The sequence below is a fragment of the Gouania willdenowi genome, chromosome 10 (assembly GCF_900634775.1).
Source record: "Gouania willdenowi chromosome 10, fGouWil2.1, whole genome shotgun sequence".
NCBI lineage: Eukaryota > Metazoa > Chordata > Actinopteri > Blenniiformes > Gobiesocidae > Gouania > Gouania willdenowi.
Genome location: NC_041053.1, coordinates 27,713,585 through 27,726,227, shown reverse-complemented (window position 1 = coordinate 27,726,227; position 12,643 = coordinate 27,713,585). Strand labels below are relative to the sequence as shown.

General features: G+C 36.0%; 1 protein-coding gene across 1 annotated transcript in view; it reads left to right on the top strand.

Moving 5' to 3' along the window:
- The window catches only part of aff2 (AF4/FMR2 family, member 2), a 183,104-nt gene that overhangs the window by 109,856 nt on the left and 60,605 nt on the right, over window positions 1–12,643 (top strand). Inside the window, exon 9 of the mRNA XM_028459936.1 lies at window positions 7,128–7,182. Within this exon, the coding sequence (XP_028315737.1) occupies window positions 7,128–7,182 (55 nt within the window). The remainder of the gene's footprint in view (window positions 1–7,127; window positions 7,183–12,643) is intronic.

The following is a 12,643-nucleotide window of genomic DNA, read 5'->3' as shown; positions in this document are numbered from 1 at the left end:
TTCTTTTTCTTTTTAAAAGTGCAACTGAAAATGTATTTTGAGCCTTAACAACTGGACTTAAAAAAAAAAAAATACAAACAGTCATTTCACTGTATTTTAATTCAGATATTTGTTTGGACCAGCAGAGGGCGCTGGTAACCCAGTGGTCGGTTGGCATGCAGATATCTTGCAGTGAAGAAGAGATGCTATGCTAGCAGACAGAGCTAATAGAAAAACGTGACTTTTACAGATATTCACGTAATATTACAGATATTCTTTCAGTGCTAAAGGGGTAAGGAATCATTTATGAACATGTTTAAAAGTAGAAGGCAGCCAGAAAGAAAGTATTAGCAGATTCCGCTTGCCGCTAACACTTCTGGATAGCGCCCCCTGCTGGTTAAAAAAGTACTGCGATTCAATTTTCACAGTATCGATGTGAATCGTGATACCCATGTATCGATTTTTAACTGCCTTACGATTAATCGTTACATCCCTAGGTTTAACACATAAAATACAGAACAATACACTCACATTTTCAGTTCAGTATGTTGAAGGACAGTACAGGTACATATCACTCCGCGAAGCACCTGACTACGGTAGCCCTAAAGCGCCAAAAATCCATCAAGCAGTGCAGCTTCATAGTTTACCAAAGTTGTACTAAAACATTTTGACATATTAATTTCATACATAAGGCACACCTGATTATAAGGTGCACTGTCGATTTTTGAGAAAATTAAAGGATTTTAAGTGCGCCTTATAGTCCGAAAAATACGGTACGCAAGAAAATCTTGCAATTCCAAAATAAAAATGAGTAGAAGTAAAAATACAATGAAATAACGGCTGCCTATTAACAAATGTCCTAATATAAAATCATAGCTTTAAAAATAAAAGCATTTAAGCTTCTATTGGCGTCATAAATGTGTGCATCTGACTCCAGTCAGTGCGTCACCAGTCAAGAACCTCATGGCACGTCGCTGATATTCACCACAGCAAAATATATATAAAAATATCTGCTATGTTGTCTCACTTAGATAACACATTATATGTATTTATTTCACCAGTTAATGTGTTGAATTGACTGTGCACTGGTCTATTAATAAAGCCTTTAACACTCTCTCGCCAGCTGAGCTCCCAAGAATCTAGTTCCACACGAAACAAAATATTATTTTAGTTGCTGTGTTATTTACTGCTGAGTCATGAGGCAGTTGGCCGAGCGGCCTGTTTGCCAGCATGTCATAAATGCCATCCCCTGCATTTCTTAATGGAGTTGGCATTTTCTCCCTGTGTATTCATGATGTTTTGCTGCAAATGTGATTTGTATTACAGTCTAAAAACCATTGTGACACTGATAATAAAAGATGCATAAGAAAAACACAACCCTGATCAAAGGACAAGTCCAGTTTTGTGACATGTTTACTAACATTAAGTAAAACCAAGTATCAAACATTTTTGCTTTACAAACCCGGCCATTTTAGTGCCAAGTCGATGTTTGCTACAGACATCTACTGATTTAAAGGAAATTTCTAGAAAAATGCTTCAACCTTCACCCAATTCCCCCAAAAAACTAAAATTGCCAAGTGGTCCAGGACTTTAGTGGATAATAGTGCAATCAGAGGAAATAGTTTGTTGTGTGGACTGATGACAAACCTTTTCCAAATCTATTTGTGATATAAATATAGCAACTCTACTTTCTGTATAGGTAATATATTTGTATTTTGTATTTTATAGCATGCCACTGTTAGCATGCCTTTTTATTTTATTCTTTTATTACGTAGGCATTCACTGGCGGTCGGCAAAGTAAGAATTTCATTGTACAGGGAAACGTGTTTCTAACTGCACATATGACAATAAACACTTTGAATCTTGAAATAGGGATGTGAATTGATAAGAATTTAGCGATTCCGATTCCATTATCGATACTGCTTATCGATTCGATTCCTTACCGATTCTCTTATCGATTCTCATTGGATGAGGTAATTAAATATTACGAATGGAATTGTTTGCTTTAACTATTATATTATCTTTGTCTCTTTAATTTCCTGCAGGAATATCAGCTCTCTTTTAATCCACCAGGTATAGATTGTTTTCACTGGATAATAATATATACAAAAGCACTATATAAAATGTATGAATTATTATTATTATTATTATTATTATTACAACATACATATGACACATTTTGGCTACAAACATTTGAAAATATTTACAATGCTCCTTTTGAACTTGAACAACTTGATCCAAAACTAAATCAGACATAAAACAAATAATTATTCTTTAAAAAAAAGAAAATATTAACCAAAAGTACAGCTGCACTTATTATGTATTTAAACGGTAAAGCTTTAATTTAGCCTTTGTTTACATTTCTATAAATGGAACTTCAGAGACGCCGTCCCCGTTTTTACATGTGACGTCATCAGTCGTGTGTGTGCGTGTGTGTGTGTGTGTATGAAAGAGCAAACTAAAGACAACGATCAGTACCAGTCCGTCTCCCTGTCTGATTACTTGTTATGAGGACATATACTGGTGACGAGGTGTGTGTTCTTGCTGAAGTTTGTTGTTTTCGGAAGAAAAGTCTGTGCAAGAAGCAACTTTATCGCGAGTGTACAGAACCCGGAAGTGACTAGCGTAGCAACAGAGACGCCACAAACAGAGCACGAAGCAGCTGCGGGTGGAGGAGGTTTATTCTACTCGGTGGACAGCAAACAACTATATGGTGGGAGGAGCTTCACTTGGTGCTAGCATAAACACAATATACAAGACCTGGAGGAGTTTATTGTGACGTATTTACGACGTAAGAGAAACTTATAAGCGGAATTGACAGACGAGCAAATGATTCCTCGGAATTGGATCACTGGGAACCGGTTCTCAGAAAGAACCGGTTTTTGATTCCTATCACTAGATACAAAAAATGTCTTAGCAATTTTTGATAATCCAAAAAAAATATATATATAATATGTAATATCAGAAATAAAAAAAACAATTTAAAAAATGATAAAAAAAAAAAGTTTAAAGGAAGAAAAAAATACTAATTTTTTTACTCAAAATATACAAGTTTGTATTTGAACACTCGTGTTGTTTACTATTGTTTACTCTACAAAGTAACATTTCCCCTTAATTGGATTCACAAAATTAAAACCTACTGTTAACTAGGTGAAATAAAAGTTATTGGCTAAAGGTAACGCCTACCGCCTTTATGTTGTTGTTTTTTTCTTCTGTTTTTCCTCTATGTTCAAAAGCATAAGATGTTCCAAATAATGAAAAGGGCTTTCCTCCAACTATTCAGGAGTAATTGAGCTGTTAAGGCTAATTAGTATATAACTACTATTTTCTCAGTCATAAAACTCATCCAACTGTAATCCCTTTGCAAAAGGCTGCATTAATGCTACAATAGGCTACAATGAGAGAAAGTGCTCTTTATTTGTTTCTTCATTAGAACAGTGGGTAAAGGAAATATAATTCCCTCATGCTTCAGGGGTTTTATAACACTCTGGCTCACACACATGAGTTTGAAGCAACTGTGTTTTTAATCAAGTGGAAATGATGACAAAAAGTCTCCTCGAGTGTAGCCAGAATGTGACTGTAGCTGGCCCAGACTACTCTGTATAAGGGTTCATGCTGGATTTGGCTCCATTGTCAGATATGTCTAAGACGTACTTGGCTCTCAGCACTAATACAACAAGCAACACTTAGCGATATGTCAAACACTGACGTGATCCATCAGACTGATGCATTTAAATATAGTGCGTAGGTATAATTGCTATATTTTCTCATTTGTGTGCAGGACAGGTTTAAAGTAAAACGTGCACTTCTAGTCACGTTACTGTATTTGAGTTGCTTTTAGTGGTACTTGTACTTTTTTGAGTATATTCCTAAAATCAGTCATTTCACTTGTACTAAAGTCATTTTAAAAGAAGAAAAGTTAATTTGTTACATTTGTACACCCAACCGTTACTGAATAAATTCTTATTTTTAGCTTTAAAATGATCAACAGATATTGGTAAACTACAAAAAAATGAAATGACCAGACCACAATCAAATGCATCACATCATAGCCGAACAACCAGATTAAATGTAAAAGTTTATTTCGCCAAGTACAGTTTAAAAAACAATACAAGGAATTTGACTTGGTAGTCGGTGCGCAGAATAGAAAAAACAAAACACAAGCCAGTGACAGTAATAATAATAATGATAGGTATAAAGTGTGTGTGACGATATCTTGATACAGCAATATATCGCAATATTTTTTTGCACAATCAATTATCAATATACTCGCGCTAAGTATCGATTTCTTTTTTTTTTTTTTTTCCCAAAACCTTTTCTGCTTTTAAACCCAAATGTGCAGGTAGGTCTCCACAGAAATGTTGTCACTGTTTGTTGAAGGAACCAATATATTGTTTAATGGAATATTGCACTATAATGGTGTCACTGGTAAGAAAGACCCTATTTTTTTGTTCACAGAAAGCACTATTGGAGATACTTGTTCATTTATATTGGTATGTTGACACTTATTTACAAAAATGTTGCACTAAAATAGTGTCACTGTTCATAGGACACTTTTTCAATTTATTGTCTTTCAGATATAAAATAAAAATTGCATTTTTTCACTTAATCTTTTTTTTTTCTTGTCATAGATTATCGTAGATTGATTTCTAACCAATATATCGATAATCGCAGTATCGTCATATCATGAGCTAATCGTTATTGTGAGCTTTGTACCGTGTATTGTATCGTGTCGTGAGGTACCCAGAGGTTCCCACCCCTAGTATAAAGGATAAACAAAGGATCAGGATAAATGATTTTTTATTTTTTTCGAAGATAAAAAATAAAAATATATAAAAAATAAAAATATATAAAAATATTTTTAAGTTTTAAGTTTATACATGAGATGTTTACTGTATGCAAGGGAACCGTGGCAAGATTTAATACCTAAATATGAACTTGGGGGGGCGAAAATAACTAGTAACTTTTACTTTGAGTGCTATTTAATGGTACTACTTTTTATTTGTACTTGAGTACAATTTCAGTCAAGTAACAGCACTTCTACTTGAGTAGGAAATATCAGTGCTCTTTTACTCTTTGTACCTCTGCTTCTAACTTACTGTAATCTTGTCGTGCTTTAAACTCTAAAGGCCGAGTAAATGTGAGTGTCGGCCAATTAGTCACTTTCTGCTGATCACTGCTATGTTTTAGTTTTGAATGAAATGAAATATTAATATGTTCTCAGACAAATTTCCATGACTAATGGAGCTTTAGTGTTGTAGTAGTATAAAGAGACTCCATTTTCTGAAGGCAATTAGGAGCATCTGCACCTAGTGAGGATGAGATACTGTGCTTTCACAGCCCCGCGTGTCGTAGAGGCTCTGCTCCATTGCTCATTTCTATCTGACTGCATCTGTCCTGGTAGACGCCTCTTTTCTCTTGTGCGTTTTATCCGTTTCGCTGCCTTTCGATGTATTCAGTTTCCATTTCCCTCTCACCACTCGCTCCCCTTCACTTCCCTGTCATTATCGTCTCCATCTCACTCACTATCTCCCTCTCTCCATCTGTCCCTTCTTATGAAGCAAAATATGAATCCATTATTCATCCATTCAAACATATCTATTATCGCTGCGTGCATGCACCACGCCCCTTATCAGCAAGGCTTTTTTTCCCCCCCTTCCTTTCTCACTGTGCTTTAAGTTATTTGAGGCGTCATCTGAAAACACCACAACACCAGTGCTTTTTTTAGTCATGCAAGCTCTGACAAGAGGGGTTCACAAGGCAGTAAAAATCCCTTCAGGGGATTCTCCTGTCATAACAATAGCAGTGTCAAAATAACAGTAGTTTGTGAGCAGGTTTTATATAAAGCAATAATGCATAGGAACTTGGCAGCTCCAGCACATAAATACTGAAGAATATGAGTCGTAAGGAGCAGGTGATGCTATGAGAGCAGCCGTGATATCAACTGAACGTTGTCTATCTTTTCCACAACATGTATGTATACATTTACAGTGTATTATCAGGGTTGGTTTGTTGCATGAAGGAGAAGGACTAGGCGTTGTATACCAGGGGTTCTCAACCTTGTGGTCTCCAGATGCCTTCAAGAAATGAATACATTTTTTTTGTTAACAGTTTGAGCCCATATTTGCTTATTTTTACCATTTTTTTTTAGCAACAGGAAGCTTGCCATATTTTAACCTATTTTTATCACTTTTTCGTGCCATATTTTTCAAATTTCAATGCCTTTTCTGCAAATTTTTTTCCACTTTCAAGACATTTTTGGCACATGTAAACTCTTTCCACCACTTTTTCCATCTACTGTCACATATGTTGACCCATTATTGTCACTTTTAACCTATTTTCACCATATGACATGCTTATTTTTCAACTACTTATTCCGATATTGACACTTTAAATCCTTTTTCAACAGTTTTTCTGTCTGTTTTTGGTCACTCTAATTTGCCACTTTCAACCAATTTCTGTGTTTTTTAATATCCCATTTCACCACCATTTCTGACACTTTTAACCCATTTTATTTCTGATTAAAACAAAGATTTACATCTTTAGGATGACTATATACTATGGGCGCAAATAATGATAATTTTCTTGGATAACAGTGGATGTTATTCAGATAAATAAATAAATGTGGTTATCACAGATTCATAGAACAATGGACCATCATTTTGCTGACTTTACAGATGGACCCCAAAAAGCTCTCCCCTTTATTCCCCCTTATAATTGTCCCTGTGTCCACATGACTGTTCTTCAATGTTTATGTCTCTGGATACTTTATTTTGGGGGTCGCGGGTTGAGAATTACTGCTGTATCCCATTAGAAACCAGTATGCCATCATAGTATTGTTGGTCCAAGCTAAGTCTTGGCTGTTGGTCAACAGTCGTCCAAGTGAAAGTTTTCCAGGTGGAAAATCTGTTTGATCCCCAGCATTTAAAAGCCAAACATCTGCAACAGCTTTAAGCAACCAGTGCTCTTATCCTCATTCCCTCCACATTAGCAAGCATCAGCGCTGTATGTGTGGTGTAATTAGTGTCTCCAGCAGACCGTTACTTCAAAGAGAATGGTTGATCGCATCATGCTTCTCCCGGTCTAAAATAAGCAGGAGGTGAAAGGGTTATGTCAGCTGTAACTCTCTTCCCTTTGTCTTTGTGCAGAATGTTGGAGGATGACCTGAAGATCAGCAGTGATGAAGAGGAGGCTGAACAGCAGGTGAGCTCCCTCTGCAGTCCACCTGTTTCTTTCTACACTGATTACATCACCCAGTGCCTCAGTGATTAATCTCCAACATACAATATGAAAAATGGAGCTGCATCTCTGGGACACTTACTCATTCACTGTGTCCAGAAAGGAGCTTTTCACATTTTGTTTTCCCACAGCTAGCTAGTTGACTGAAACATATCACAAATGATGTGTGGTGTGGGAAAAATGAACATTAAGGAAAACACATTTTCCTGATAATGTGTTTTAGTGAAAAATTGCATGTTTTCCTACTCACTATATGATTATGTTTATTTTGTTTTACTGTTTTATTTTTGAGCAAATAGCAAATGCAATAATACTAGCCACAATATTACAATAAACAAAAGATTTGATGCAGATGGCTTCCCTCTAGAAAAAAAAACATTATTACATATATTAGTGCATACACATACTTTGTGTTCAAAAAGGAGTGGGTGGAAGTATAAATGTATTAGCCCCACCCCTTTTTCTACATTACAGTAATAGGTCTGAAATACCTCCTCATGAAAACGTGAAACCTATTTTTGCAATATTTGAGCGGTTTTTCGAAACTCAGGTGTTTTCATCACCAGTTTTTATTGCGCTATTTATATTTTGCATATTTCCAAGGGTAATGGAAACCCAGCTGGAGAGTAGTTGAAGAAAAGTTCTATCCTCACTAATAGCGATACAGTAAGTCCAAATGTATAGGTGCCCCCATTTTTTTTCCGAAGCATCACAATGAATCAAAACCAACCCGACATAACTGAGTCAAATTTTATCAATAAACAGAGATGTGCATTTTTTCAATTTAGCTAATGATGTGTACTGATCGAGATCCCCTCCAACATTCAATGGAATCTTCCATATCATAAGGCCTATCAATTGAAATTTTCTCAAAATCCAGTAAGGACTTTTGACGTAATCCTGCTAACAGACAGACTAGCTTGGCAGAGGTAATAAATACATACAGTATGTTCCGTACTTCAGATCATGTGCAGTCAATATGAATTTTAAAAACAAGACAGTTTAAAAGACGTGTGTTTCCTTATTAATCTGACGTCACAAACGTCCTATTTGTTGTCTCGCTGCTTTTTCATTGGGTGACCAGTGTAAACTAAATCTTTGTGCACTCGCTGCATGGTCTTGTTGTTTTTTGGTCTGAAACTTGGCACAGTGGTCCCTTCTTCCAGTAATCACTGTCATCGTGCTCTAATGATGCCAGAGATGAGTTCAAAGCAGTCAGTGGGGGTCGTGCTGCAGCCCCCCCCCCACCCCCTGCTGTGCACATGGATATTTGTACTCATCAAAGAGTCCATGAGATATTTTCTGTTAATGAAAATATACTGATTCCTCTCATCCTCATGTAACTGGCCTTCTGATTGTATAATTACCACGATGGTGGATAATACAATTATAAATGATGGCAGGTCATTTATAGGGGTTCTACTTATTATTATAATCATGCTGAATTCAGAGTTGTTAATTACAGATGCTTACTGTGCATTCAGAATGGTGCAAGTGGATTCCTTAATGATAGTGCCTCTATATACACACACTGAGCAGAAAGGAAGGACAGAGAATCAAGTAAATACAGTTACTTTTCCTCTTTTATTTAAATTTTTTTATCACAATGATCTTTTTTCATTATTGATTTTTTTTTTTTTTTACAGTTGAATAGGGCATTTGAATGTAGGCAATTCTATATCTTTCAATCACAGTAAATAAAGAAAATGAAGTAATCTCATTAAAACATCAAATATCTGGGAAAGCAGCAGCCCTGTAATGAATTCCTTTGATTCTCTTTTGAATCCGGCTGAACAATGAGAGAAAAAAAAAAACACGCTCATGAAAGAAGAGAACTTTATTTTCTAAGTGGATGGAGATGCTGCTTAGGGTCAAACGTCCCTGTGTGTTCTCATCTCTAGCTTACTTCTACAGCTCTGTGGTTAATCAACAAACCCAGTTTTGATGAGAGTGAAACTAAGGTGGCTCTCTGTATCTGCCTTATGATATTATATCAACCTTTTAACAGGAGCACTCAGAGAAGGCAAAGCTTGGCCAAGCACCAAATCTCCTCTTTGTCAGATATTGGCAGTTATCTGGATCATTGATCCTGATCATGGTACCGTGATCGTTCACATTTTAAAGGCTTGGGAGACATTTCCATCTCCATTTATAACCATACAATAGGTCCAAATGTATAGGCGAAATCAACCCTACATAACTGAGTCAAATTTCATAAATAATAATCAATTGAGAAATGTGATTTTCATTTTTGGAGTTTCGCCAATGAGTTTTTCAAATTCATCCACAATCCCTATATTGATCCTAATTTTGGTTTGTTGAATTCTAAAATAACTTTGTCGCGATTTATTGACCGTGGCAAAATATGGGTCCCAGGGTGAGATCAGTTGAGAACCGCTGATATATATAATATATGTATAATCCATTTTTTAAAAACACAAGATAGATTTTTGTAAAATATGACAATTTTTGCATTTTACAAATATGATACGATTAGTTAAAAGTTGTTTGTAAGTAGCTAGTAAAATAGAAAGATGATCATTTTCTATGAAATGTAAGAGTTGCATGTTGAAACTAAAACATTTAATACCTTTTTAGATTACTGCTAGCCTTCCTTATTATTTTACCCTCTAATTAAAGTGAAACTGTGAAAACATTTAGTATTTAAGAAGTGCTTTTCTAACTGATAGCCCTTTGGACGATACAGCACCAATGAAGTAGCTCACAGTTTCAGAAAGGTTGGTGACCCCTGGTCTACAGGCCATCATTGATTAAAATGATGTCAAAATATGTTGAGCACTTTTTACGTAATCCTGCTAGGAATCAAACAAATACATAAATACCAGTGAAAATATTACCATTTTTTTAAAAAAATAAATAAAAAATACCCTGTGTCCCTGTGAGAACCCTGCACTGTTGGGCTGTTAGTAGACATACTGTATGTTTAGTAGAGCTGGATGTGCCAACACTGCACATGTTAGTAGAAATATAAACACTATTTTATCTCTCACCTTCCTTGTGTTAGACTCTGACTGTCTAACACCTTCACCTGAAAGACCTGCTTTATAGTTTATGACCAAACTGAGTTCCCATTAAGTCAAGGTGATGATGGACCAATTCACGTCCAATTCAAGTCATTTGATTGTTTTCAAATGTGCTGCATTTCAGGGAAAATGTTCTTTTTTGTTTGAGTGCATTGTTAGAGAGAATTCACGTGACCATAGTAATAAAAATCGTAGCATTGCATTGAGTTTAAAACTTGACATGCTGTAGTTTTTTTGTGTATATTTTGTTTTTGGAGAAAATTTGCTTATCCAGATATCGAAAAAAAACTTCATACTACAGTTTTGTTTTCTAACATTTAAGAAAGCATCTCTCGGGGGAACTGCTCACCTCTACTCACTCTGTGTGTCGTTTTATGATGTGTCGCTCTCAGGGAAAAAGTGGGCATTTGGAGGGAAGAAAGACATTTAGTAAGTGAGAAATAAATTAAAGAAGAGCAGAAAGAAAGCAAATATGAAAGGGAAAATAAAGGCTAAATGATCACAGAGATTGTGAAATGTTCTGTAAATGTGACATTCTTTTGTGCTTGCTCTTAAAATCCTTAACCAAACTGTGTGTGTGTTGTATTATCAAGATTTTATTGGCTAAATTAAGCACACACTCATTCATAATCAGAGCATAACTACATACAGTATGTACGCTTACAAGCTCATACAGCGTAGTCATGAAGACATTTATTCAAAGACATTTAATCCAATAACGCATAAATATCAACACCTGCTGTCGCTCTTTTCTGAGTGTTTGTGTGTGTGTGTGTGTGTTTGAAATAGACACACAGGCGCACAGTGTCATTAGTATGCTGTGGAACAACGCTGTGAGGCCAGCAGAAGAGTATGATGAATATGTTTTTGGCACAGAGGAACAGAGACGGAGGAGAGGAGGGAATTGAAAGAAGGAGCCGAGAAAAGGGAAATGGAGGAAAGAAGAGAGAGAATGAATGATGGTAGGAAAGAGAGTGCAGCTCCTAACGACTTTAGAAAATGGACAGAAAAACGGCAATGCTATTACCTCAGCACTGCACCGTGCTTTGTCTCTTATCTCTGTGCGCTTCCCGTTTTTTCTCTCATCAAGCCTGAGATGACAGATCACCTCAGTCGGAGCCACGTCAGCCTTAATAGTTCTGTTCTCATATTAAAGCATGGCTGCCTCTGTGAGGAAGAACCTGGTCCAAACTATAAAGTCAAACACCCAATAGACTCATGTACCGCACTGTTAATTTTGTCGACTACACATTTTTGTCATAGTTTTCAATTCAACTTTATTTTTAGAGCGCAAAATACAACAAAGTCATCTCAATGAGCTTATCAAAATATAAAATTCATAATAAGAAAGAAAAAAACCCAACAAGATCCACATGAGCAAGATTTTAGCGACAGTGGGAAGAAACAACTCCCTTTAACAGGAAGAAATCTCCAGCAGAACCAGGTTCAGAGGTGGCAGCCATCTGCGTTGACTGGTTGGGGTTAGTGGACAGAAGGACCAACAGAACAGGATAGAGCGAGAGAACATCAGAGTGTCCCAGACTAGTTGAGCTGTGAACCATTGATCAGGAACTGCCATCATTAGCTTCACGACACCTGAAACAGAGCAGAGAGAGAAGGTTGAGGAGAAGGCACTGGCTGCAGAAAAACATGATATATTATTATCAAGTCAGCCTGCCTTGGCCTTGGGTCTCACTCCCAGTGGCCTAGTCAACGCTTATTATAAATGTGACAAATCTCTTCCCGTTTATTGGTAAACTAACAGCGACTACAAGGTCAGTAAATGTGACCGTTTACAGACGAGCCCATGTCCGCTGTAGCGGTTAGGTTATGTTATGATTCATGAACTGATTAAAAAAAAAAAAAAAATATATATATATATATATATACATGTAGACAAAAATTATATCAAAATTGTGCGGAACTTTTCTGATTGTGGAGAAGTTGTTGCGGTGCTTCGTGGGCGTTAATTTGACTTAAATTTAATGCTATCTTAATATTCTTCATTCATATTGCACATTATGTTAGCACTTTGTGATGAAAATAATTAACACATTTTTGTTTTTTAAGCTCATTTATTGTTTTCATGATTCAGTCATATGCAAAAGTCCATTTAAATTGAAAAATGTTGCTTCTCGTGTCAAATATTGTAATGACATTAATTTAGATCAATGGAGTCTGTAATTTATTAAATTCATTTTTGTTAACCGAGTCCCACCTCTAATCAAAATATATTGATATTATTCTTAACTAATAAAAACCAAACTGTAATTTCTTCAGCTGGGACGAGCTCCAAACAGAACTGATGTGATCATGTGGTCTCACACATTGATCACATTAAATCTATCTGTGTGTATTTATTAACATTAATACCATCTGTC